This window comes from Neofelis nebulosa, chromosome 4, assembly GCF_028018385.1.
Source record: "Neofelis nebulosa isolate mNeoNeb1 chromosome 4, mNeoNeb1.pri, whole genome shotgun sequence".
NCBI classification, from domain to species: domain Eukaryota; kingdom Metazoa; phylum Chordata; class Mammalia; order Carnivora; family Felidae; genus Neofelis; species Neofelis nebulosa.
This window is the reverse complement of record NC_080785.1, coordinates 6,666,461-6,690,495: the sequence shown is the minus strand read 5'-3', so window position 1 is coordinate 6,690,495 and position 24,035 is coordinate 6,666,461. Positions and strand designations below refer to the sequence as shown.

The 24,035-nt window shown below is 45.8% G+C and overlaps 2 protein-coding genes across 7 annotated transcripts in view; one reads left to right on the top strand and one right to left on the bottom strand.

Annotated features, from left to right (window-relative positions):
* The window catches only part of LOC131508755 (GTPase IMAP family member 7-like), a 60,392-nt gene that overhangs the window by 30,006 nt on the left and 6,351 nt on the right, over positions 1–24,035 (top strand). Inside the window, exon 1 of one of the 3 annotated variants that reach the window (XR_009260128.1) lies at positions 21,433–21,536. The exons of 1 other annotated variant lie outside the window; for it this stretch is intronic. The gene's annotated coding sequence lies outside the window, so the exon portion shown is untranslated. Of the gene's footprint in view, positions 1–21,432; positions 21,537–24,035 lie in introns of those variants that run through there. One more of the 3 variants, XM_058723858.1, reaches the window with a different exon arrangement.
* Positions 632–8,286, bottom strand: LOC131508753 (GTPase IMAP family member 1-like). Of its 4 annotated transcripts, XM_058723856.1 has the most exons (4): positions 8,173–8,281; positions 7,947–7,992; positions 5,592–5,642; positions 632–4,349 (listed from the first exon to the last, which is right to left on the bottom strand). In XM_058723856.1, the coding sequence occupies exons 3-4, from the start codon at positions 5,632–5,634 to the stop codon at positions 3,478–3,480; spliced, it is 915 nt and encodes a 304-aa protein (XP_058579839.1). In that variant the 5' UTR covers positions 5,635–5,642; positions 7,947–7,992; positions 8,173–8,281; the 3' UTR covers positions 632–3,477. The 4 variants fall into 4 exon arrangements, with proteins under 4 accessions (XP_058579839.1, XP_058579838.1, XP_058579836.1 ...); XM_058723855.1 differs by lacking the exon at positions 7,947–7,992 and having other exon boundaries at positions 5,592–5,640; positions 8,173–8,286; XM_058723853.1 differs by lacking the exon at positions 8,173–8,281 and having other exon boundaries at positions 5,592–5,640; positions 7,944–7,979.

Sequence of the window (24,035 nt, the reverse complement as noted above, 5' to 3'; positions counted from 1 at the left end):
AGGGTAGATCCCATATGAGTGAGAATTGTGCCCTTCTACAAGAGGCCCCAGAAAGCTGACTCATCCTTTCCAACATGTGAGGACACAGCCAGAAGTCAGCAGTCTGCAACCCAGAGAGGTCTTTCACCAGATCCTGACTGAAATCACATCTCCATCTTGGACCTCCAACCTCTAGAACCATGGGGAAAATTCTTCTGCTATTTACAAGTGGCCCAGTCTGTGCTTTTTTAAATTTTATTTTTTATTTTTTTAATATGAAATTTATTGTCAAATTGGTTTCCATACAACACCCGGTGCTCATCCCAACAGGTGCCCTCCTCAATGCCCATCACCCCCTCCGTCCCTACCACCCACCATCAACCTTCAGTTTATTCTCAGTTTTTAAGAGTCTCTATTGGTTTGGCTCCCTCCCTCTCTAATGTTTGTTTTTTCCTTCCCCTCCCCCATGGTCATCTCTTAAGTTTCTCAGGGTCCAGATAAGAGTGAAAACATATGGTGTCTGTCTTTCTCTGTATGACTTATTTCACTTAGCATAACACTCTCCAGTGCCATCCGCGTTGCTACAAAAGGCCATATTTCATTCTTTCTCATTGCCAACTAGTGTTCCATCGTGTATATGAGCCACAATTTCTATCCATTTATCAGCTGATGGACATTTAGGCGCTTTCCATAATTTGGCTATTGTTGAAAGTGCTGCTATAAACATTGGGGTACAAGTGCCGCTATGCATCAGCACTCCTGTACCCCTTGGGTAAATTCCTAGCAGTGCTATTGCTGGGTCATAGGGTAGTTCTATTTTTAATTGTTTGAGGAACCTCCACAGTTTTCCGGAGCAGCTGCACCAGTTTGTGTTCCCACCAACAGTGCAAGAGGGTTCCCGTTTCTCCACATCCTCTCCAGCATCTATAGCCTCCTGATTTGTTCATTTAGCCATTCTGACTGGCGTGAGGTGGTATCTCAGTGTGGTTTTGATGTGTATTTCCCTGATGAGGAGTGATGTTGAGCATCTTTTCATGTGCCTGTTGGCCATCTGGATGTCTTCTTTAGAGAAGTGTCTGTTCATGTTTCCTGCCCATTTCTTCACTGGATTATTTGTTTTTCAGGTGTGGAGTTTGGTGAGTTCTTTATAGATTTTGGATACTGTCCATTTGTCTCATATGTCATTTGCAAACATTGTTTCCCATTCTGTTGGTTGCCTTTTAGTTTTGTTGCTTGTTTCCTTTGCAGTGCAGAAGCTTTTTATCTTCATGAGGCCCCAAAAGTTCATTTTTGCTCTTAATTCCCTTGCCTTTGGAGATGTGTCATGTAAGAAATTGTTGCGGCTGAGGTCAAAGAGGTTTTTCCTGCTTTCTCCTCTAGGGTTTGATGGTTTCCTGTCTCACATTCAGGTCCTTTATCGATTTTGAGTTTATTTTTGTGAATGGTGTACGAAAGTGGTCTCGTTTCATTCATCTGCATGTTGCTGTCCAGTTCTCCCAGCATCATTTGTTAAAGAGACTTTTTTCCATTGGATATCCTTTCCTGCTTTGTCAAAGACTAGTTGGCCATACTTTTGTGGGTCCAATTCTGGAGTGTCTATTCTATTCCATTGGTCTATGTGTCTATTTTTGTGTCAATACCATGCTGTCTTGATGATTACAGCTTTGTACTAGAGGCTAAAGTCTGGGATTGTGATGCCTCCCGCTTTGGTCTTCGTCTTCAATATTACTTTGTCTATTCAGTGTCTTTTGTGGATCCATACAAATCTTAGGATTGCTTGTTCTAGCTTAAAGAAGAATGCTGGTGCAATTTTGATTGGGATTGCATTAAATGTGTAGATAACTTTGGGTAGTATTGACATTTTAACAATATTTATTCTTCCAATCCATGAGCACGGAATGTTTTTCCATTTCTTTATGTCTTCTTCAATTTCCTTCATAAGCTTTCTATAGTTTTCAGCATACAGATCTTTTACATCTTTGGTTAAGTTTATTCCTAGGTATTTTATGCTTCTTGGTGCAATTGTGAATGGGATCAGTTTCTTTATTTGCCTTTCCGTGGCTCCATTATTGGTGTATAAGAACGCAACTGATTTCTGTACATTCATTTTGTATCTTGTGACTTTGCTGAATTCATGTATCAGCTCTAGCAGATTTTTGGTGGAATCTATCAGGTTTTCCATGTATAATATCATGTCATCTGCAAAAAGTGAAAGCTTGACTTCATCTTTGCCAATTTTGATGCCTTTGATTTCCTTTTGTTGTCTGATTGCTGATGCTAGAACTTCCAACACCATGGTAAACACAGCGGTGAGTGTGGATATCCCTGTCGTGATACTGATCTCAAACCCTCAGAAATACAAGCAATTCTCAGGGAATACCATGAAAAATTATATGCCAACAAATTGGACAACCTGGAAGAAATGGAGAAATTCCTAAGCACCCACACACTTCCAAAACTCAAACCTGGAAGAAATAAAGAGTTTGATCAGTTATCAAAAATCTCCCAACAAATAAGAGTCCTGTACCACATGGTTTCCCTGGGGAATTCTACCAGACATTTAAAGCAGAGATAATACCTATCCTTCTCAAGCTGTTCCAAAAAATAGAAGGGGAAGGAAAACTTCTAGACTCATCCTATGAAGCCAGCATTACTTTGATTCCTAAACCAGACAGATACCCAGCAAAAAAAAAAAGAGAACTACAGGCCAATATCTCGGATGAATATGGATGCAAAACTTCTCAGTAAGATACTAGCAAATCCAATTCAACAGAATATAAAAAGAATTATTTACCATGACCAAGTGGGATTCATTCCTGGGCTACAGGGCTGGTGCAACATATGCAAATCAATCAGTGTGACACATTACATTAATAAAAGAAAAGAAAAGGACCATGTGATCCTGTCAATCAATGCAGAAAAACCATTTCACAAAATTCAGCATCCTTTCTTAAAAAAAAACCCTGGAGAAAGTTGGGAGAGAATAAACATACTTAAACACCATAAAGGCCATTTATGAAAAGCCCACAGCTAATATCATCCTCAATGGGGAAAAACTGAGAGCTTTCCCGTTGTTTTTTTTTTTAATAGCAACTCAAGCGAACTAAGGCAGTGTCTACGTTTTGATAAATGCTCACACATGCACAAAAATGTTTGTTTCCCTTTGCCATGAATCCACTTTCTATATAAAACACTACCAGTCAATGCACTATTTTTTCAAGAAGGAAAAATACATCCAAACTACTAAAATGAATTAAGGACATTTGAAAGTTCACCACATTTATTTGAATAGTGTACATATAATCAAAAATGACATTTGAATGCTAAAAGTGAACTTGAGCCTTTGCAAAGTCGATACAGTGTCCAAGGCGTCCTGAGTCATTAAGACTCCCAGTCTGAAACTCCAGGTTTCCTTTGAAATTGGGTTTAAGTTCCCCTCAGCGCCTTGACCCAGCCCCTTTACCCTCCAGGCTCCCCGCATTTGGAAGGGCAGCTCCTTCAATCTGGGCCTGGAGCCCCCCGCTGGAGAAGCAGCAGGACAAGTAACAGTGCGCCCCCCAGCAGCAGGAGCGCCAGCGGCCACCCCCGCTTCGCGGCCTCCAGCCAGCGCCGCCCCCGCCCCCACTGCCTACCCCACCCCCGCCCCAGACCGCGGGCCGCCAGCCGCGCGGCCACCAGGCGGAGCGTGTCCTCGGGACGCGCGTGGCGCCGGGCCCACGCCAGGCCGTACACGTCGTCGGTGAAGGGCGCGCCGTCGTGCTCCAGCGCCAGCCGCTCCACCAGCGCCAGCAGCTCGCCCACCTGCGCATCGCGCTCGGCGCCCGCCGCCCGGTTGTCCAGGGCGCACACGCGGCCGCCGCACTCGGCCACCAGGGCCCGCAGCGCGCGGTTGTCGGTGGCGCGCACGTAGTCGTGCAGCGAGCCCCCCTCCAGGTCCTCCCGGCGCGTGAAGACGAGCACGGCGCGCGCCAGGACGCCGGCGCCGAACAGCTCGCGGACGCCGCGCGCAGCCTCCTCGTCCTGGGCGGTGAAGCGGCCCAGCTGCGTGACCAGCAGCAGCGCGTGCGGCCCGGGCGCCGAGAGCAGGTAGCAGTTGGCCCGCTCGGTGCAGTCCGGGTCCGCGTGCCGGCCTTGGGCGGTGAAGAGGTCGGGGGTGTCGGTGACCTCCACGCGCCACCCGGCCCAGCTCCGGCTCCCCAGGGCGCAGCTTCTGGTCACCGGGGTGGTCGCGAGCCTGGACGGGAAGAGCCTGTGGCCCAGGATGCTGTTGCCCGTGGCGCTCTTGCCCACTCCGGTCCTGCCGGCCAGGATGAGCCTGAGCCTGCGCTCCTGCGCGAGCGGCTGCTGCTGGTCGTCCGGGTCCTGGGAACCTGTGAGGACAGAGTAGGCGTGGGCCGCCGGCCTGAGAGCTCGCGTCCCGCTCCACCGGGGCTCCGGGGTGCCTCCTGAACGGAGGAGGGCACCGACGCCTCCCGCTTCTGCTTGTCCAACCAGGCCTTTCCCAGGCGCTCTGGTTAGAGCTTGTGCAACTCCGGGGGCATCTTTAGCCACCTTTCTTCCATCTTTGGCTCCAGTGCGTGCACCTGCCCCCCAGTCCATGCTCCGGCACCGGGTGCACACTGCTCTGGAGGGTCCCCCTCGATGGTCGCAGGCCATGACTTCAGCTGACATTGCCTCTGGTCGTCTGCACCTTGCAGAGCTGCTCCGTGCTCGACGACTTCCCAGGCCTCTGCCAGACTTCTCCCAGGGGCCATCCCAGCGAGGAGATGCGGGAGGGCACAGAAGGCCTGGGAGTGAAGGGCTGTCTGGAGTCCCAGACACCCCGGGTTGGAATCACAGCCCCGCATGTGCCAGCTGTGGAAGCTTGGGCGAGTTTAGACTAAGCGTTCAACGTCTTCTGCATAATGGGAGGGGTGACAGAGAGTTGTGTCTCCCAGGGTTGCTCAGAGTATTAGATGACAGGATCTCTTTCCTTCTTCCCTTCCTCCCTTCCCCTCCTCCTCCCTCTTCTCTCTAGTAAACCTGCTTCCAGTAAGACACAGTTAACCCTCCATCCTTGTTCACGGACACAGTCTACCTGGTAAACCGTGTTCCCTCCAGTCCATGATCTCAACCCTCCACATCTTCCGTGGGGATCGAGTAGATGTATTATCCTCATTGTACCCTTTGGACCCAAGGCACAGTCTGGTCAGGCACTTAATATCCTTCAGTAGGTCAGGGGCAGAGGTCCAGCAAAAATGTAAAGCTGGGGCTCTAGCTGTTTCACCCCAGCATGGGGACATGTCTGGGATTTGTCTCTGCTCAGTCTTTTGTTTTTTTTTTTTAATGTTTATTTATTTTTGAGAGAGACAGAGACAGAATGCGAGTGGGTTGGGACAGAGAGAGAGGGTGACGAATCTGAAACAGGCTCCAGGCTCTGAGCTGTCAGCACAGAGCCCAACGTGGGGCTCGAACTCACGAGCTGCGAGATCATGACCTGAGCTGGAGTCAGACGCTCAACCGACTGGGCCACCCAGGTGCCCCAATGTCTGTGTTCAGTCTTGAGTTAGCCCATGGCCTTGGGACCCAGATCTGACGCCTAGGGGCAAGTACATACTGAGATCAGTTCTTACCATAGGCATTCTCTTCATCTCTGGCCATCTTGCGTCCTCCCATGCCCACCTGAAAGAGTTCCAAACACAACGTGTTAGTTCCTTCGTTCCTTCAATCATTCGTTGGTTTATCGAATAGGTATAACTACCTAAGGTGGCTCAGGCAAGGTCCAAAGAGCTGGTGACATCCCAATGAAAGGTCATGCTTCCTGCCCTGCGCTGAACATCAATCAGAATTTGGGGAAGAAGCCTGGAAGGACCTGGTTGGTATTGGAACCAAACCGTGAGAACCTTTGGTGAGCCTCATTGGTTGAAAATTGGGAAAGATACCTATCTCCCATGCTGATCTGAAGAACCTGTGTTCTGCTCTCCGAAGACCAAAGAATTCGGTTTGTGTCATTTGTGTAAATATGACCTGTGTGCTGGAGAGATGGGACACTCCCTTCCGGCTCCTGGTGTTCCTGCCCCGAATCTGAGGCCTCTCAAACTAAGCGATGACCCCAAGTCCGGCAGGATTTACTACAGATAGCCACTCAGTGATGCAGTCTGCTTGATCTCACGAGGACCTGGTCACAAGGGCGCAGCTCTGCTCTGTCTGCTTCGCCAGCCCTGTGTGCCACTCACTCCCCTTCTGGGTCAGCTGCTCCGCAGAGGACAGGTTTCAGGGCCTTTCCAGCCCACCTGTGCGCTCACCCCCATGACCACTCCTTCTCTCCCACATTTCTGTCTGAGTCCTGTCTGTGCTCCGCCATCCATTTCAAATGCTACCTCTTCATGGCAACACCTGGCTAATGCAGGTGACCGTGTTGTGTCCCATGGGCAACACACAAGGACAAGCAAAGGGAAGGGTTGATTGATAACTTGTCTCTGACCCGTTAGATGACAGGTTTGTCTTCTGCGTAGCGCCCCTTTCAGCTCCCCAAAGGCCTTGGTAAAGTTGATCCCACAGGCCTCAGGTGAGTAGTGATCTTGTGTGTAAAAATTAGCAAACTCCCATAACTGACTGCACAGCAGAACTGAAGAAACAGGCAGAAGATTCAGTGCAAAGAACAAGAATTTAGCTAAAGCAAGAAGTCCTTATCGATGACGGAACTGACCAAGTGTGCTCTAGGAAATCCACTGGACTCCTGGCCCCTATGGGACTTCCCAAAGGTTTGCGATGGTTTGGGATGGGATTTGAAAAATTCTTCCAGAGTTTCTGAGAGCTGACATCTGGGGTTTAGAGCTTGGAGTCATTGACTGATGTAGAACATGGAGACTCCTAGCATGTTAAATGCGATTGGATATCATGTAGTCCCCTGCTTCCTGAACCTGCTGTCTTTGGGAAGTATCTATGGGAGTCTTTAAAATATATATTTGACATTTTGTTTCATAGATCTGTACTTTAATAAGAAAAAAGGGGGTGCCTTTGTGGCTCAGTCTGTTAAGTATCTGACTCTTAATTTGGGTTCAGCTCATGATCTCATGGTTTGTGGGTTTGAGCCTCTCATCAGGCTCTGTGCTGATAGCACAGAGCCTGCTTCGGATTCTCTCTCCTTCTTCTTCATGTGTGCCTCCCCTGCTCACATGTCTGTCTCAAAAACAAACAAACAAACAAACAAATAAATAATAAATAAACGTTAAAAAAACGGTATCTCTCATCCCTCTTCCTGAGGGATTTTTTTTTATAAAAAAAAATTATTTTACTGTTTACTTATTTTTTTGAGAGATGGTGAGACAGAGCAAGAGCAGGGGAGGGTCAGAGAGAGAGACGGAGACAAAGAATCCAAAGCATGCTCCAGGCATTGAACTGACAGCACAGAATCCATCCCAGGGCTCAAAGCTTAATGGACCAAGCCACCGAGGCACCCTCCTCAACCCCCTGAGTGATTCTAATGCATTGGGACCCTGCTTTGAGTTTCTGAGCCATTCATCCTGTCCAAGCCCTTCATTTATAGCCAGTGTGTGGGGATGAAGAGGGCTCCAGCGCACAGAACCCTGGGCAGCTTGGGCGGGGGAAGGGATGTGCAAGGACACACAAGCACGTGTACTGCAGAGGTCTGAAGACCATGTTCATAACTCTTGCTGGCTCCTGCAAGTCCCTGGGGGTGCACAGGGCTGAGGAGGTGGAGGGTGTGAGTGGGGTTTGGCTCACAGACACGATTTCCACTCTGCGATGTGTTCTGAGGTTAGACTCACTTGTTTGTCCTCAGAAATGTCTCTCTCCTTGGCTGCACATGCCCTCAGAGGGAGTGTCTGCAGCCTTCTCCAGCGTGCTCAGCCCTGGCAGTGCTTCTAGCAAACACCTTTCTGACCCGGCGAGGAGCAGGGCAGGACGAAGTACGTAGTCCCAAGTAAAAGTGTGCGCACTCCATGGCTGGAGAAGATGCTTACCATTTCTTCTTCCCTTGCTTGTTCTGAAACTCAGAGCTCCCTGAAAAGCCTGCAAGGGTGAAGTTATTCTTTCTAGATCCCGCTCCCCTTCCTGGGAGGTAGTAGAATGCAGGCGCCCACTCAGTGAGCTGCAACCAGGCCCTGAACTCCTTAGAGCCCCCCTGACCCCCCCCACTTCATCCACTCCCCCCTGCCCCAGGTGGCTCCCTTCCTTCCCCTGTGTGCTCACCTTCGAGCCGAAGTGGTGACAGGCTCTGCTGTTGGCTGCAGAAACCCGGGACCTGGTGCTGTGCCTTGGCTTGTGAGTACAGAGGCTGTTCCTGCCCGCACAGCACAGGGAGGAAGTCTCAGAGCCCAGGGAGGGAGGGCCCAGTGGTGCAGATTTAAAGGGACAGGACATGGGCCAGGTGGGCCAGCGAGTGGTGCCGTTGCATTGTTTCCACTGAGCAACCCACCCCCTGCTTGGCACTGTGCTGATCCTTTCTGAAGGTCACTGTGGCAGCACATCTTGTTCCCGGGAGGGGTGTAACCTCAGTGAAGGGCAGTTTAGATTTCTGAGGCCTGTTCTCAGTTTTGGCCTCTGCCCAGTACTCTTAAGTCCAGTTGCCTTTTGCTTTTTCGGTGTTTTCCTAGAAAATGGCCTCTTGAGAGTCTCCTTCCCCAGGAATCAGGGAGGAATCCTTGACTGGACATCAGTGTGGACAAGGCCACCAATGTGGTCCTCTGCCATCTCCTCATTCCTAAAGAAAAAGAGGTCTTTTCAGCTATTAAAGATCAGACAGCAGGAAGAGGATGGAATTCATAGGAGACTTAGTCTAGCCTCAAGTTGGTATCTCTGACCCAAGTGTCTGTTTCTCCTCTCAGGAGGTCATGAGAGAGTAAAATAGCCGTGAGTAAAATGGCCAATTTGTGGAGAGAAGGCTACAACAGCGTATGGTGCTATGTGCCCTGGACCTGGTTTGTTCTGGAATCAACTCTGCGATCTTGCCTAACTCACTTACAGTTTCTGGAGTCACCTCTCCCCGTGTGTAGTGAGGACTTTCACTTAACCTGAACCTAATGCTCTGGGGCGTGATTTTTACTCAGTCTTGCCAGTTCATTCTCTCTAGTGAAGATACCTAACCCATGGCCCTCCACCTTATCCCCCCACACCCTATCCAGCTTTATGGAGATATAATTGAAGTGTAACACTGTAATTTTAAGGGTGCAATGTGTTGATTTGATACACTTCCATATTTCAAAATAATTGCCAGCACAGTATTATTAGCTAACGCCTGCATCACATCACATATTTACCATTACTCTTTTTTTGCGTGAGAACATTTAAGATCATCTACTCTCTTAGTAACACTTAAGGTATGATACAGTGGTATGACCCATAATCACTGGGCTGTACATTAGATCCCCAGAACGTATTCATCTTATAACTGGAACTTTATACTCTTTGACCAATGTCTCCCCATCCCCCCATCCCCCAGTCCCTTGTCACCACCGTTCTACTCTCCATTTCTATCAGTTTGGCTTTTTAAAATTCCACATAAAAGTGATATCATACAGTATTTTTTTTCTCTGTTCGACCTGTTTCACTTACGATAATGCCCTCAAGTTCGACCCTGTTGTTGCAAATGACAAGATATTCCTCTTTCTTTTCACAGAACAATATATATATATACCCATAGATGGACCCTTAGGTTGCTTCGACATCTTGGCTATTGTGAGCAATGCTGCAGGGAGCTTGTGAGTGCAGATCTTTCTTTGAGATCTTGGTTGCATTTCTTTTGGATAAATACCCAGAAGTGGGATTGCTGGATCAAATGTAATTCTACCTATAATTTTTGGAGGACCGTCCATACTGTTTTCCCACAGTGGCTGCACCAATTTGCGTCCCATGCACAGAGCACAGCGCTTCCCTTTTCTCCACATCCTCCCTAACGCTTGTTATCTCTTGTCTTCTTGATGATAGCCATTCTCACAGGTGTGAGGTGATACCTCATTGTGGTTTTGATTTGCGTTTCCCCTGATGATGGTGATACTGAGCACATCTTCATGCACCTATGTGCCACTTGTATGTCCTTTTTGGGAAAATGGCTGTTTAGTTCCTCTGTCCTTTTTAAATAAATTGCTCAGGTTTTGCTATTAATTTTATGAGTTCTTTATGTATTTTGGGTATTAACCCTTTTTCAAATATACGATTTGCAAATACTTTCTCCCATTCAGTGGGCTGCCTTTTTGTATTGTTGAAGGTTTCCTTTGCGAGGCAGAAGCGTATTAGTTGGGTGTAATGTCACTTGTTCATTTTATCTGTCGCTGCCTTTGCTTTTGTGGTCACATCCAAAAAATTATTGCCAAGACTGATGTAAAGGAGCATACCCCCTGTTATACTCTAGGATTTCAAGTCTCTTAGATTTATTGAGGCTCATTTTATGGCCTATTGGTCATATTTAGGAGAACATTCTCTGTGTACCTGAACAGAATCCATAATCTACTTCGTTGGGTAAAGTGCTGTAATGTTAGGTCTAGTTGGTTTATCTGTGGGTCACATCTTCTGTTTCTGTTTTGACCTTCTGATTAGCTGTGGTACGCATTGGTCAACGTGGACATTGAAGTCTACAGCTTGTTGTTGAATTGTCTATTTCTCCTTGACGCCTGTAATTTTTTGCTTCCTGTGTTTTGGGGCTCAATTGTGAAGTTCATGTGTGTTTATAATTATTACATCTTCAAATTCACTGAATCTTTGTTCTAGCCATTCAAATCTATCGTTGAGCCCCACTAGTAAAATTTTCATTTCACTCATACTTTTCGCTGCAGAATTTCTATTTTGGTGTTTAGAAAAGCAATTTTTGTATTCTTTTTTTTTTTTAATTTTTTTTTTTCAATGTTTTTTTAATTTATTTTTGGGACAGAGAGACACAGAGCATGAACGGGGGAGGGGCAGAGAGAGAGGGAGACACAGAATTGGAAACAGGCTCCAGGCTCTGAGCTGTCAGCACAGAGCCCGGTGCGGGGCTCGAACTCACAGACGCGAGATCGTGACCTGGCTGAAGTCGGCCGCTTAACCGACTGCGCCACCCAGGCGCCCCGCAATTTTTGTATTCTTATGGACACACAGACAGCAGCAAATCAAGGCCTAGAAAGGCAAAAAGGGAATCAGTATCCAGATTCACTACACCATGTTCCCTAAAATACCCAGTTTTGAACAAGAACTGTAAGATGTACAACGAAACAGAAAGGAGTGACCCATATACTGGAAAAACTCAGGCCACAGGAATTGCCTGGCAGAGGCCCTGGATATTGGATTCAAAGATAGGGCTTCCAAAGAGCAGTTCTAAGCATGTTGAAAGAACTGAAGGAAATCAGTGTGAAAACTCCCACCACTGGTACCATACTTGATGAAAGGCTGAGAGCTTTGCCCCTGTGATCAGAGATAAGACAAGGATATCTGCTCTGGTCGCTTCACTGCAACTTTGTGCAGGGAGTTTGCGTGTTTGGCTGGACTTTCCTGGTGAAGTCTGATCCCCTGCAGGGTGAAACCTCTGGTGTCTCTCCTCAGGAGGTGCAGCCAGGGCCTGAACAGTCCCGGGAGGTGACAGTTGTCTTAGCCCCACTCTGCGTCTTTCCGTAACCACTCTGCCTGTCCGCACTATACCTGGTGGTTAAACCTACTGACAGCCAGCTGATTCCTCCCTAGGTACTGCTCTCTTGCTGGAAGGCTGAGGGGACAGGGAGCCACACCTTTGGCCACGCCTCCCAGAATGCAGTTTCCTTCCAGAGGACCCTAGTGTGAGTTGGAAGTGAGGAAGCAGCTTATGGTCAAGTGTCATAGACTCACTGTTCTTACTACTATTTAGTAGACTTTTTTTTTTTTGAAATAGGTCTGTCTTCGTTTGCTGAATGATCTCAGAACAACATTAAGAGACTTTAATATATTTTTGAAAATATATACGTTGCATCACTTATGGCTGTCCCACCAGTACTAGGTCTGTAGGGTTCCTCCAGGGCATATGGAAGCCTGTCCTAGTTTTGGGTCAAAGTCTGGCCACATTGCCAACTCTCCCCTTCTTCCTTCCGGCTGGCTGCCTGGAGTTTGCCTCGTTTTGTCTTCCCCTTGTGGTGTCTTATTATAGTTAAACGAAACAGCCTCAAAAGGGAGCCAGGCAGCAGTTACCACCGTCCTACCGACAGCCGTCTTTATATGGAGTCCCGCTGTCCTACTAACTGCAGATATGGTGAACTTGCAGAGGGTGAGAGAGGCGCTGGCCTCTCCCTCTATTTCCAAAGAGTCGTTTATATTCTTTCACAGCTTGGACATGAATCATTTCAGTTCAACTTTCAAGTTCTATTTCTTCCTGATAAATAAATAATAGTCAAAATAATAAGGCTGCTCGGCTATTTGTTTGCTATTTATGTTTTGAGTGAAAATTTTTTTAAAACTTCGGGGGACCTGGGGGCTCATTTGGTTGAACATCCAACTCATGGTTTCACCTCGGAACGATGATCTCACGGTTCTTGAATCAAGCCTGCGTCAGGCTCTGTGGTGGCATGGAGTGTGCTTGGGATACTCTCTCTCCCTCTTTGTCTCTCCCTTCCTCACTCTCTCGCTCTCTCAAAATTAATAAATAAACTTTAATCAATCAATCAATCAATCAATCATTCAATGAACAAACAACCAGTAGAAAAATTGGTCAAAATTTTGGAAGATAGCAGCATCCGTGTGCACCTGTTCTAATAAAGAGCAGAACTGACTTGTTCAGCCCACGTCAGGGTCAAAAGATCTAGCTGCTGTGCTTGCTTTGAACGGGCCCTGGTTGGAGATTCCCAGGAAGACGTCCACCTCATCCTCAGGCCAGCACCAGCCTGGGGAGAGATGGGAAAAGCTACCTGTGCAGAGGCCAGTGAGACCTCCATGGTGGGGTTCCTCCTTGGCCCCGCCTTCCTGCCCCAGTCCCTTTTGAGCACAAGAGCAGCCACAAATGAGAAGACATGAACCTGTGACCTTGCCTCTGTGGCCTGATGAGGAAGACAGACTCGGGAGAAGTGAGGCAGGAAATTGCTGGGGCTGAAGTAAGATGTATGTTTTTCTGTGCATGAGTGAATTTACGAGAAATCACCCTGTTGCCCATTTCTTGAAAATGCAAGGGACTGTGGGAAACAATAACAGAAAAAACTGTGCTGTGATATGGTGCCATATATATAACAGTCTTTCCTTTATCCCTCGTTAAAGATTTACTTACCGTGTTTATCATTTGTAATAAAGCACTCGAGACACTCCACAAAGATGTGAGTGAAGCAGTAAAAGATTTCAAGTTGAAACCCAAAGAAAGAAATGAAGGTAACAGCAGAAACCGTGCCAACTTTGTTGTAAATCCTAGAGAGGGCAGATCACTGAATGCTGTCAGCTGGTCCTGGCAGCCTGTGAGTTCTTTCCCTGACCCCCATTCTCCCAAGCCGCCTCTTCCACCATTGGTACCGAGGAATGGCTAAGAATCCAGGGGTCATCCAAGCAAAGGCTGTGGGGTTTGGAGGTGTGGGACTGGAAAGTCTAAGCAGATGAGTGAGGAAGGATGCTGTGTGTGTGGAGAGTAGCAGAGAACTTGGGTTAAAACATGCCTGTGCCTTTGCTTCTTGTGTTCATGGCTGCTGATGCTGGTTGGTAAATAAAGGTGATGTCCATAACTATCTGTAAGTGTCCATTACTCTGATGGCCCAGGGACGCCAAAGCCCTGGGGAAGGAAGGCCCATACTCCTATTCACCCCTGGGTACACCAGCCAGGAGTCTTGGGACTGGGCCCTCCTCAGGGTCTCCCTTTGGGGACCACAGGCCCCCATTCGACCTGGAGATTTATACCTACAGCCAACCAACACCTGAGAAGTTGTGTAGGTACATGGGCCCAGGGTCATGAATCATGTTGGGGGGAAAGTCTTGGGATTTGTCCTCATTGGGAGAGGCCCAGATAGTCTCGCATGATGCTGTTGTGTGGGAGGCATTGAATTGAGACAGTCTGGGACTTCTTATCCATAAAGATACTGGGGCACATGGGGATTGTGGGTTTTTGGGGTCTGTTTGGGTTTGGGTTTTCTCCAAGCCATAGATCTTGATTGTGGCAGAATCAGGCCCACACACTTTTCCACTGACTGATTTTCATATATTAAGGAAATATTTTTGCTGATTAAGAGAAAATAGTCCTTTTTGCGGTGTTGGTATTCTGTAAGAGCGAGGGATTGATTGTTGCTGCTGGGACTGGGGCCCGCTTTTACCTCAGACCCCCCAGCTCATGGCACCCTGGTAGTCTGCCTTTTTGCCTTCAGAGTTCAGGAGGCCTTAACCGCACTCCCAGGCCTTAAATTCCTGTGTGTCTCTTTAAAAGAAGCAATTGTTAGTTTTTGTTTTGATGTTGTATATTTGTTTCCAAAAAGAGAATTCTTTAGAGGACTGAAATCTAAATTCTGAGAAAACCCCAAGCTCTCTCTCATCATGGATACCCAGGGTCCGTCTGGGCCAGAAATGTGGCAGAAATGAGGAAGAACGTAGTCTAGAAGATTTGCCCTGTTCACACCGTGCCACAGAAGGGGAGACCTTTGGGTTTCTCAGAGGATGGGACAAGAAAGCAGGCAGGGGCAAGGTGGAGGGGACATACTGGATGCCTAGCACTGCACGACAGGTCGTCCAAACTGCAGTTGAAACAGCTGAGACATAGATTGTGTGGTAGCTCCTGGAGTCCGAAGTCAAGATGCCAGCAGAGGCGTGTGCTCTCTGAAGACTTGAGGGAGGACCTTGCTTTCTTCTTCCTGGGCTCTGCTGGCAGCTGGCCATCTTGGTGCTCCTTGGCTGGCAGATAGGCCACCACTCTCCTTCCTCATGCATTTCATTAGAAGCAGCAAGGAGAAACCAGGCCGCACCTTCCACACTGTTCTCAGAATTCTCCTCAGCTAAATATTCAAGTTCATCACTTACATGGTCTACTCTCCACCCAGCAGCCCACCTCAGTTTAGCCCATCTCCCTGCCGCCTGCCATTTTATAGCAAGTGCCATCGTCCCTCCAACGTCCAGCAGCGTGGTCCCCACCTCTCCCTGGGACCTCACCAGAAAGTGATCTTGATGCTCATCCTACAACCGACATCCTCTTAGGCCTTTCTTTTTATCATGTACCTCAGAATTCTTCGAGCCCCCATGCATTACTCAATTTTGAAACGACTCCTACATTTTAGGTAATTACCAGAGCAGGACCCTACTTCTTGGCCTTAAAATATATTAGTTCCCCCAGGAGCTGCTGTAACAAATGACCACAAACTGTTGCTTAAAGAGCAGAAACTTACTGTCTCATTGTTTTGGCTACTGTCTCACTGGCACAGGCTACAAGTGCCAAACTGAGACGTTCCCAGGGCCATACTCTCCATGAAGTCTCCGGGGAAGGATTCTTCTTTGCTGCTTCTTAGCTTCTGGTGCTGGCTGGCCTGCTTTGTTCTTTGCCTTCTAGGTGCTTCACTCCAATCTCTGCCTCTTTTGTCACATAGTGTTCTCTGTGTGTATCTGTGTAAACTTCCCTCACTCTGAATGAAACGATTCCAGACATTGGAGTAGGGCTCAACCTTAACTTCCTGACATGACATCACAGAGACTGTGCTCCAAAGAAGGTCACATTCTCAGGTACCAGGGGTTAGCCCTTCTTTAGAAGGACACAATTCAACCTACAATATGGGAAGAGAGGGACAGTGTGTGCAGTGTGAGGGTACAGTACCCCTGATCTCTTCCTCTCCAGTCCTCGTTGCAGTTACCAGGTTAAACCCATTGGGATAGTTTTCTTAGGTCTCTGCTTCGTGGAAATCTTTTACTGCCTAGGGCTTAGAATCCACATTCCTTGGCCTGGTGTTTAACAGTCATTATAATCAGTCTCAACTCCTCTTCCAAGAATGAGATTCTTCTAGATATCATTGTTCCCGTTAATATCCATTTTACACTTTTGTAAGGATCGAAGGTGATAATGATATAGAGGTCAGTGCCTGGGACACAGTAGGCCCTCAGTAAAGGCTGGTAATGATTCCTGCATTCCAAACTGTTAGCTGTTCTCTGCCTGTGTCAAGTGTTATTTCCACCTCCAAGGCTTGGATCATGGTATTTCTCCCTCTCTTTCTTATCTGAGTGCAGTTTTCAATAAAAGCAAACTCATGACTCCTGGGCAAGTATAAACACATCAAAGATTTGGCTCAACTCATGGCTTAACTAGAGCACCAGTATGATTCTATAATTGGTTCAAAGTTCCTTTGAGTGGCTTAATGATTTAAGCGTCTGACTCTTGATCTCAGCTCAGGTCTTGACCTTAGGGTCTTAAGTTTGGGCTCCATGCTGGGTGTGAAACCTAGTTAAAAACAAACAAATAAGCAAAGAATAAAACAAAAAAACACACAAACAAATAGAAACACAAAGTTCATTTGAAATCAAGGGTTGATGTGTTCAAGAGAGTAGTAACATGTAATTTTTGAGTTGTATATTCCACCAGACAGAAAATTCGCTGAGTATCTCCAAGGCAGAGATGTGCAAAAATCCTCTCTGTCCTTAAAGTGTTGTAAAATATCAGAGCGGATCATCAAGCACAGCACCACACAGAACAATAGAACACTCCAGTAATCTCTCTTGCCTATTTCTAAAATTTGGATCATTTTCATAGCGTTCTCTACTTTGTGATCATAAACAGCCTCCAACAAGTATTGTTGATCCTAGAAGATTGTTTTTACTATGCATGGCCTGATTATTTATACAGATGCAGCAAGAATCTTAATTAACCGGAAAAGCCTCCTTGAGTTTGCTCGGGAAATCTAGAGCCTCATCAAATTAAGCAACTATCAATTCCAAAGGATAAGCTTCTTTTGGAAATTTTCAAAATGAATTTTGAATCAGACTTTTCAAATCCCCGCCATTCTTCCATCCTAGGAGTGGGAAACCAAGGCCCAAACACTTTCTCCAGTAAACTTTGCATGCTGTACCCATAAATCTCAATGAATTTCCCTCTTCCTGAGGTCTCCAAAATTTGCCTGGGTTTCTGGACTACCTGGGAGTGGACTTCCTTACTCCCAGAGATTGGGATCCTGGAAGCCAGACATCATATTCGTTTTCTTATGAAGGTTTTGGAGACATTAGCTCCACATGTAACAACAACAATTGCTCCTTAGCAGTGGTCTGATGGTTTGATTAAACAACAGTCACTCTCGGATATCATGCTGTACATATGGCCTTGCTGCAGAATCAATTTTTCCAATGGTATCTTTGGAAACAAGAGGACAGAATTCTATTAAACCTATGCAAATGGTTCTATCATCATGAAAGTGAATGAAACTCAGTAGAAGCATTTGTTTCTCAATTTTGAGGGTAGGTGAAGATGAGGTAATGTTTAAAAATGGTTGTTGTGGGTTTACAAATACACAGTCTACTAATTCATTTAAGGAGAAAGAAATAAGGTTTCCTCAAATAGCCATACAAGTAGAACATCAAACAGAATGCCATCAATATTCCAAACAAATAACCACAATGGCACATCTTGAATCCGTTCACTCAGTCTTATGTCATTACTTCTCACTCTGCTGGATCTTGAGTCAGTCGTCTGATTTCCTGAGGTACATATGCTTCCAGCCTGAGAGTCCCAGTAGTCCTGGCTTTGATCACTGGCACACTCTGATCATTGAGTCAGTACTGCCATCTTGGAAACCTGCTCTGAAGAGTCTCTTTGAGGCAACAGTAGTTTAGAGCACGTCCTACAGTTTTTCCCCTGAAGCTCCAAGACTGTGACCCTGTGGTGAAGACACAAATTCTGAGTGGTCACTTTTGGTAGATCTTTGGAGAAGCCTTAGGAGGAAGCAGAGACCTATTTGAGAACAGGACTGAATGGTTGTGGTTCATAACGGAATATAACATCGTGGAAGACAGTAAAAGGCTCTTTGGGGGGCATGGTCCTTATTTCATGAGGGTTTGGTCAATGTTTCCTTTGAGGGATTCAGCCCCAAGTGCACTGTCACACAGAACACCTATATCTCTTTTGTGACATGGCTGCCATTAGCCTGCAAGAGGCAGCTCTTCTTGCACATCCGTGGAGCCAGAAGACAATTTCATTGAAGACATGTGAGTGCAGGGGTATAGATAATCCAGATCCCTTATCCTGGTAGACAGGCTGTGGAGGTGCTTAGTCTTCCTTTTCATGAGTGGCATTTGGAGGTGGAGTGAGTGAGGAGAAACCAGGAAACCTTGAGTAATATCCAACAATTCACTTAAAGGATATTGTTACAAAGTAGAAGCGACTAGTTTTTTGGGGGCAACAAAAGAGAAGGCTCCAGAATCCCTAACCCCCAACATGATGGTATTTGGGGATAAGGTAAGTGGGTTTCCATGAGTTCATGAATCTGGGGCCGTCTTGATGGGATTAGTGCCCTTGGAAGAAGAGATAGCAGAGAGTTGCTTCCTTGCTCCATCATGTATGGACACAGTGAGACTGTGCCATCCGCAAATCAGGAAGTGAGCCCTCCCCCAGGGAAACAAGTTGGTTGGCACATTCGGCTTGGGCTGCCCAGTCTCCAGAACTGTGAGAGATTAATTTCTGTTGTTCCTGCTCCCAGGCTGTGGTATTATGGCGGTCCACGTTGACTAAGACAGCATCTATGATGTGTAGATGAGCCTCAGGATGGTAATATGGGACTAGCATTGAGGGTTGTATTATTACTACTAACTACCACCTGTTGATCACTATGGTCTGAGAACCACTTCATGTGTACGACTTTGTCTGGTTGCACAGTGACCTTCTGAAGTAAGTACTCCATTTTAATGATTAGGAAAGTGAGTTGCAGAGAGGTTAACTTACCCAAATGTGGCAGGATGAATGGTGGCCCCAGAAAGATGTCCACACCCTAATCCCCAGAGCCGGTGAATGTTACCTTATTCCATAAGGATTTTGCAGATGTTATTAAGTTAATGATTTTGAGATGAGATAATTCTGAATTATCTGAGTGGGCCCAAGATGTAATCAGAAATGTCCTTCTAAGGAAGAGGTACGAAGGCATTATGATGAGGGCAGCAGAGATTGGTGTGAATGGCTACAAGCCCAGGAGAGCAGGCAGCTTCTGGAAGATGAAAGAGGCAAGGAATGGATTGTTTCCTAGAGCCTCCAGAAAGAACCAGCTCTTCAGAGACCTTGATTTTATGTCCATAAGACTAATTTCATATTCTTGTCTTCCAGTATTGTTGGAGATTAATTTTATATTGTTTTAGGCTACTGAAGTTTTGATAGCTTGTTATGGCAACAATAGAAAACTGACTCACCAGGTTATAGAGATGATATGTAGAAGAACCAGGACAATGTAGGGAACCATTCTTTTTCATCTCCTGTTATTATCTCTGCAATGTTTTAATAAGTTGAGCTTTGAGGCCATCTAGATCTAAGCAGCAGAAAACTCCCTGATTCCCACAAGGAGACTCCTGTAGAATTTAAAGAATGTCTTTTAATGACCCCACAACTTTTTGCAAATTCATTATATCCACATTGCTATGTGTGTGTGAGATTGAAATAATAAAAGGAAAACATAAAAAAAGGAAGTGGAAGGAAGCCCTCAATGATGAGGAGCGTGGCTAAGTGAGCAATACAGATATGGGGCAAGACTACTTCTATCAAAAATCTTCTAGAAGGATATCACTCGTAACTTAGGGCTCAGCATGGGACTAATAAGAGCCACATGCTCCTCTTTAACCAATGATCACAAGGCTGTTACCATTTGAGACCCACATCTGATTTCCTGTGGCATCCATGGATTCTGTGTCAACTACTCTCCGGTTCCCACTAAGGAACTTACCAGTATACCTGAGGATAATACCTGGAGAAGCAATTAGCTGACCAGGAAAACATCCAAGGTGGCTCTGGCTGGACACGTTTCACTCAAGGAATATATAGATTGAAATGAAACTAGGCAGTGGTAGAGATATTTTGAGTAGGACATAGTGTTCTGGCTCCCCTCTAGACTTCTATGTATACCAACTTCATGGGTATGTAAAGGACCCTGTGCCCAGAAAGGTTTAACGCTCTATTGATGTCATCTTGAAATTCTTAAGTTTTTTCTAAGTGTGTGTGTGTGTGTGTGTGTGTGTGTGTGTGTTTATGTGTGTTTGTTTGATTCTCTTTGACAAAGGGCCTGGCATTTTTATTTTGTGCCAGACCTTGTAAATTATATAGCTGGTCCTGGTCTGTGTCTTTATTGCAAGTTGGAAAACAGTTATCTGGGGCCCTCCAAGTCATTAACACCAACAAGTGGTCCAATGATATTGACCAATAGTATACTCATTAACACAGTAATTTCAAAATGTAGCTACTTCCTTCCATTGGTTGCCACCCCATTATACATTACTTTCTGCCACATTTAGTCTTCTTAGTACCCACATTTAAGCTTCAGCATCGACTAATCCCATGTCTCAATGTAGTGAACAAAAATATATAATCAAAACCATAAAAATTTTATGGTGATGCAACAAATAATTGGAACAGCTGGTCAACCATGAGAGCTTTGACCATCTGCCTCTCATCTCATAGTTTCCAAAGCAGGTTGGAATGGGTGTACTGGCTAAATCTGAAAAAGTCTATCTCTGCCTGGGTCTGGGGTAGGGGAAGGTAGGAAGGTTTAGGGGAAAGATGATTCTCCTCCCTGGGTCCATCTTTTCTTGTCAGGTCATGCATATTTTTGGGCTTGAGAGAACCATATGAAGAAAACTAGAGAAGGTGTGTGGTCATTGGATGACTTTTTCCAGGCTACATCTTCCTCTTTTACTCTTGGTTCTCAATGGTTTAGACTCTTTTGGCTTTGTACCTGAGTGCTGTTAAATTTTTTTTTTTTTTTTTTTTTTATTTATTTTTGGGACAGAGAGAGACAGAGCATGAACGGGGGAGGGGCAGAGAGAGAGGGAGACACAGAATCGGAAACAGGCTCCAGGCTCCGAGCCATCGGCCCAGAGCCTGACGCGGGGCTCGAACTCACGGACCGCGAGATCGTGACCTGGCTGAAGTCGGACGCTTAACCGACTGCGCCACCCAGGCGCCCCTGCTGTTAAATTTTTAATGAGTAACTTGAGAGCTTCATGAAAGACCATCATGAAAGCCCATATGATGCAATCACTGGGAAGTATCCCAGGCTCTAAATTTGGACACATCTAGCCACATATCTGAGTTCCTTTCTCCCAGAATCAACCCAGCATCTCCCACTCCATCCAGAGAAGATGATCAGAGAGCACGCCCGGCTCTGTGTGCATGATTGGGGTCACTTAACAAGGGCCTTTGGGATCCACCACTATAACCCCAAACAACAAATATAGCTTTGGGAATTTTGTGTGATAGCAGGCACATGGAGAAAAAGCTTACATCTTGGTAAAACTAAAGCATTCCCCAAATTATAGGGTAATATTTCTGTCTCTTTAAATACGAATAGTTCCTTCACTAGCTCCACCTAATCTGAGCTTCCTGCCTCAGAGGTTTAAAGGGTGCAAACACTTTTTCCTCTCAGTTAAACTAAAGTATCAGCTCAAACAGCTTCTTTGGAGAACACTCAGGAACTCATCAGCTCATTCAAAAGAAGGTGAGCCTGGCCTCAGAGCAATGGAACCGTGAAGGGCAGCAGGACATAGGGGTGTGCATGGGTGTGAGTTCTGGTCCTAGACGAGACCAGGTACTGTGCCAGCAGCCCAGCAATGAGGATGCTGCCACAGGGGTCTTGATAGAAGGTGGGGTGGGGCTAAGGAGATTGAGTGGACCACGTCCACACAGCTCCTATTTAGCAGGACAAACTTGCTGAACAGCATATCTTCCATCAGTTGTTGTCATGACAGAGTGAGTGCTGCCTGACTCCCCATCCATTTCCCTTAGTGTGAAACTAGTGTCCTCAAGGCAGGTCTTTAGAGCTGGAAGGCAATTTAGAGATCACTCTGAGACACATAGACCAATGGAATCGAATAGAAACCCCAGAACTAGACCCACAAACGTATGGCCAACTCATTTTTGACAAAGCAGGAAAGAACATCCAATGGAAAAAAGACAGTCTCTTTAACAAATGGTGCTGGGAGAACTGGACAGCAACATGCAGAAGGTTGAAACTAGACCACTTTCTCACACCATTCACAAAAATAAACTCAAAATGGATAAAGGACCTGAATGTGAGACAGGAAACCATCACAACCTTAGAGGAGAAAGCAGGAAAAGACCTCTCTGACCTCAGCCGTAGCAATCTCTTACTCGGCACATCCCCAAAGGCAAGGGAATTAAAAGCAAAAGTGAATTACTGGGACCTTATGAAGATAAAAAGCTTCTGCACAGCAAAGGAAACAACCAACAAAACTAAAAGGCAACCAACGGAATGGGAAAAGATATTTGCAAATGACACATCGGACAAAGGGCTAGTATCCAAAATCTATAAAGAGCTCATCAAACTCCACACCCGAAAAACAAATAACCCAGTGAAGAAATGGGCAGAAAACATGAATAGACACTTCTCTAAAGAAGACATCCAGATGGCCAACAGGCACATGAAAAGATGTTCAACGTCGCTCCTCATCAGGGAAATACAAATCAAAACCACACTCAGATACCACCTCACGCCAGTCAGAGTGGCCAAAATGAAGAAATCAGGAGACTATAGATGCTGGAGAGGATGTGGAGAGACGGGAACCCTCTTGCACTGTTGGTGGGAATGCAAATTGGTGCAGCCATTCTGGAAAGCAGTGTGGAGGTTCCTCAGAAAATTAAAAATAGACCTACCCTATGACCCAGCAATAGCACTGCTAGGAATTTATCCAAGGGATACAGGAGTACTGATGCATAGGGGCACTTGTACCCCAATGTTTATAGCAGCACTCTCAACAATAGCCAAATTATGGAAAGAGCCTAAATGTCCATCAACTGATGAATGGATAAAGAAATTGTGGTTTATATACACAATGGAATACTACGTGGCAATGAGAAAAATTGAAATATGGCCTTTTGTAGCAACGTGGATGGAACTGGAGAGTGTGATGCTAAGTGAAATAAGCCATACAGAGAAAGACAGATACCATATGTTTTCACTCTTATGTGGATCCTGAGAAACGTAACAGAAACCCATGGGGGAGGGGAAGGGAAAAAAAAAAGAGGTTAGAGTGGGAGAGAGCCAAAGCATAAGAGACTGTTAAAAACTGAGAACAAACTGAGGGTTGATGGGGGGTGGGAGGGAGGGCAGGGTGGGTGATGGGTATTGAGGAGGGCACCTTTTGGGATGAGCACTGGGTGTTGTATGGAAACCAATTTGACAGTAAATTTCATATATTAAAAAATAAAAAAAATAAAAAATAAAATAAAATAAAATAAAATAAAAAAAAAAAAAAAAAAAAAAGAGATCACTCTGGCCCAAACCTTCTTTTTCCTGAAAGAAAATCTGAATCCTAGGCAGTGTGCATGTGGTTTTATGAAATTCCCCGGGATACCCAGGTCACAAATGGCACAGGAATCTAGAATTCAGCTGGCGGTGTCCTTCCCCACATGTAAGAGAGAAATGGTGTGATCGACAGTGTAACAGAGGAGGTAAGGAAGGGATGCCATGGGGAGAGAATGAGCTATTCTATAGAAAACAAATGTGTGTGAAGCCCTTTGATTGCCTTCCCTAATTCCAGGGTTGCTACCAGTTCACGTTTGTGGAGAGAGAGTGAAATACCTCCCCTGGCCTCCCATGATCTATTTCTGATCCAATGTAAACAGAAATGTGGAATCAAGGACTTGAGAAGGAACCAGGAAGAGACCAGAGCATGCAAGGGTTATGCATGAGTGTAGAGGTCAGACATACTTTGCATTGGATCCCTTCTCTGCCCAAAGCCCATTAGCGCAGTGACCTTGGGCAACTTTCTCAGCATTTCTTAGCCACATCTATTTCCTCATTTAAAAATTAGAGTGGGGGCGCCTATCTGGCTCAGTGGGAAGAGCATGGGACTCTTGATCTCAGGGTTGTTAATTCGAGCCCCACGCTGGGTGTAGAGATTAAATTAATTAATTAATTAATTAATACACTTCAAACATTAGAATACTAAAAATTACTAAATTACTAGAATACTAA

Excerpts from the sequence above, each read along its gene's own strand:
- LOC131508753 (XM_058723853.1), bottom strand. Across the intron at positions 4,350-5,591 it reads AGATGAAGAGAATGCCTATG|GTTCCCAGGACCCGGACGAC; the intron begins GTAAGAACTGAT and ends CTGTCCTCACAG.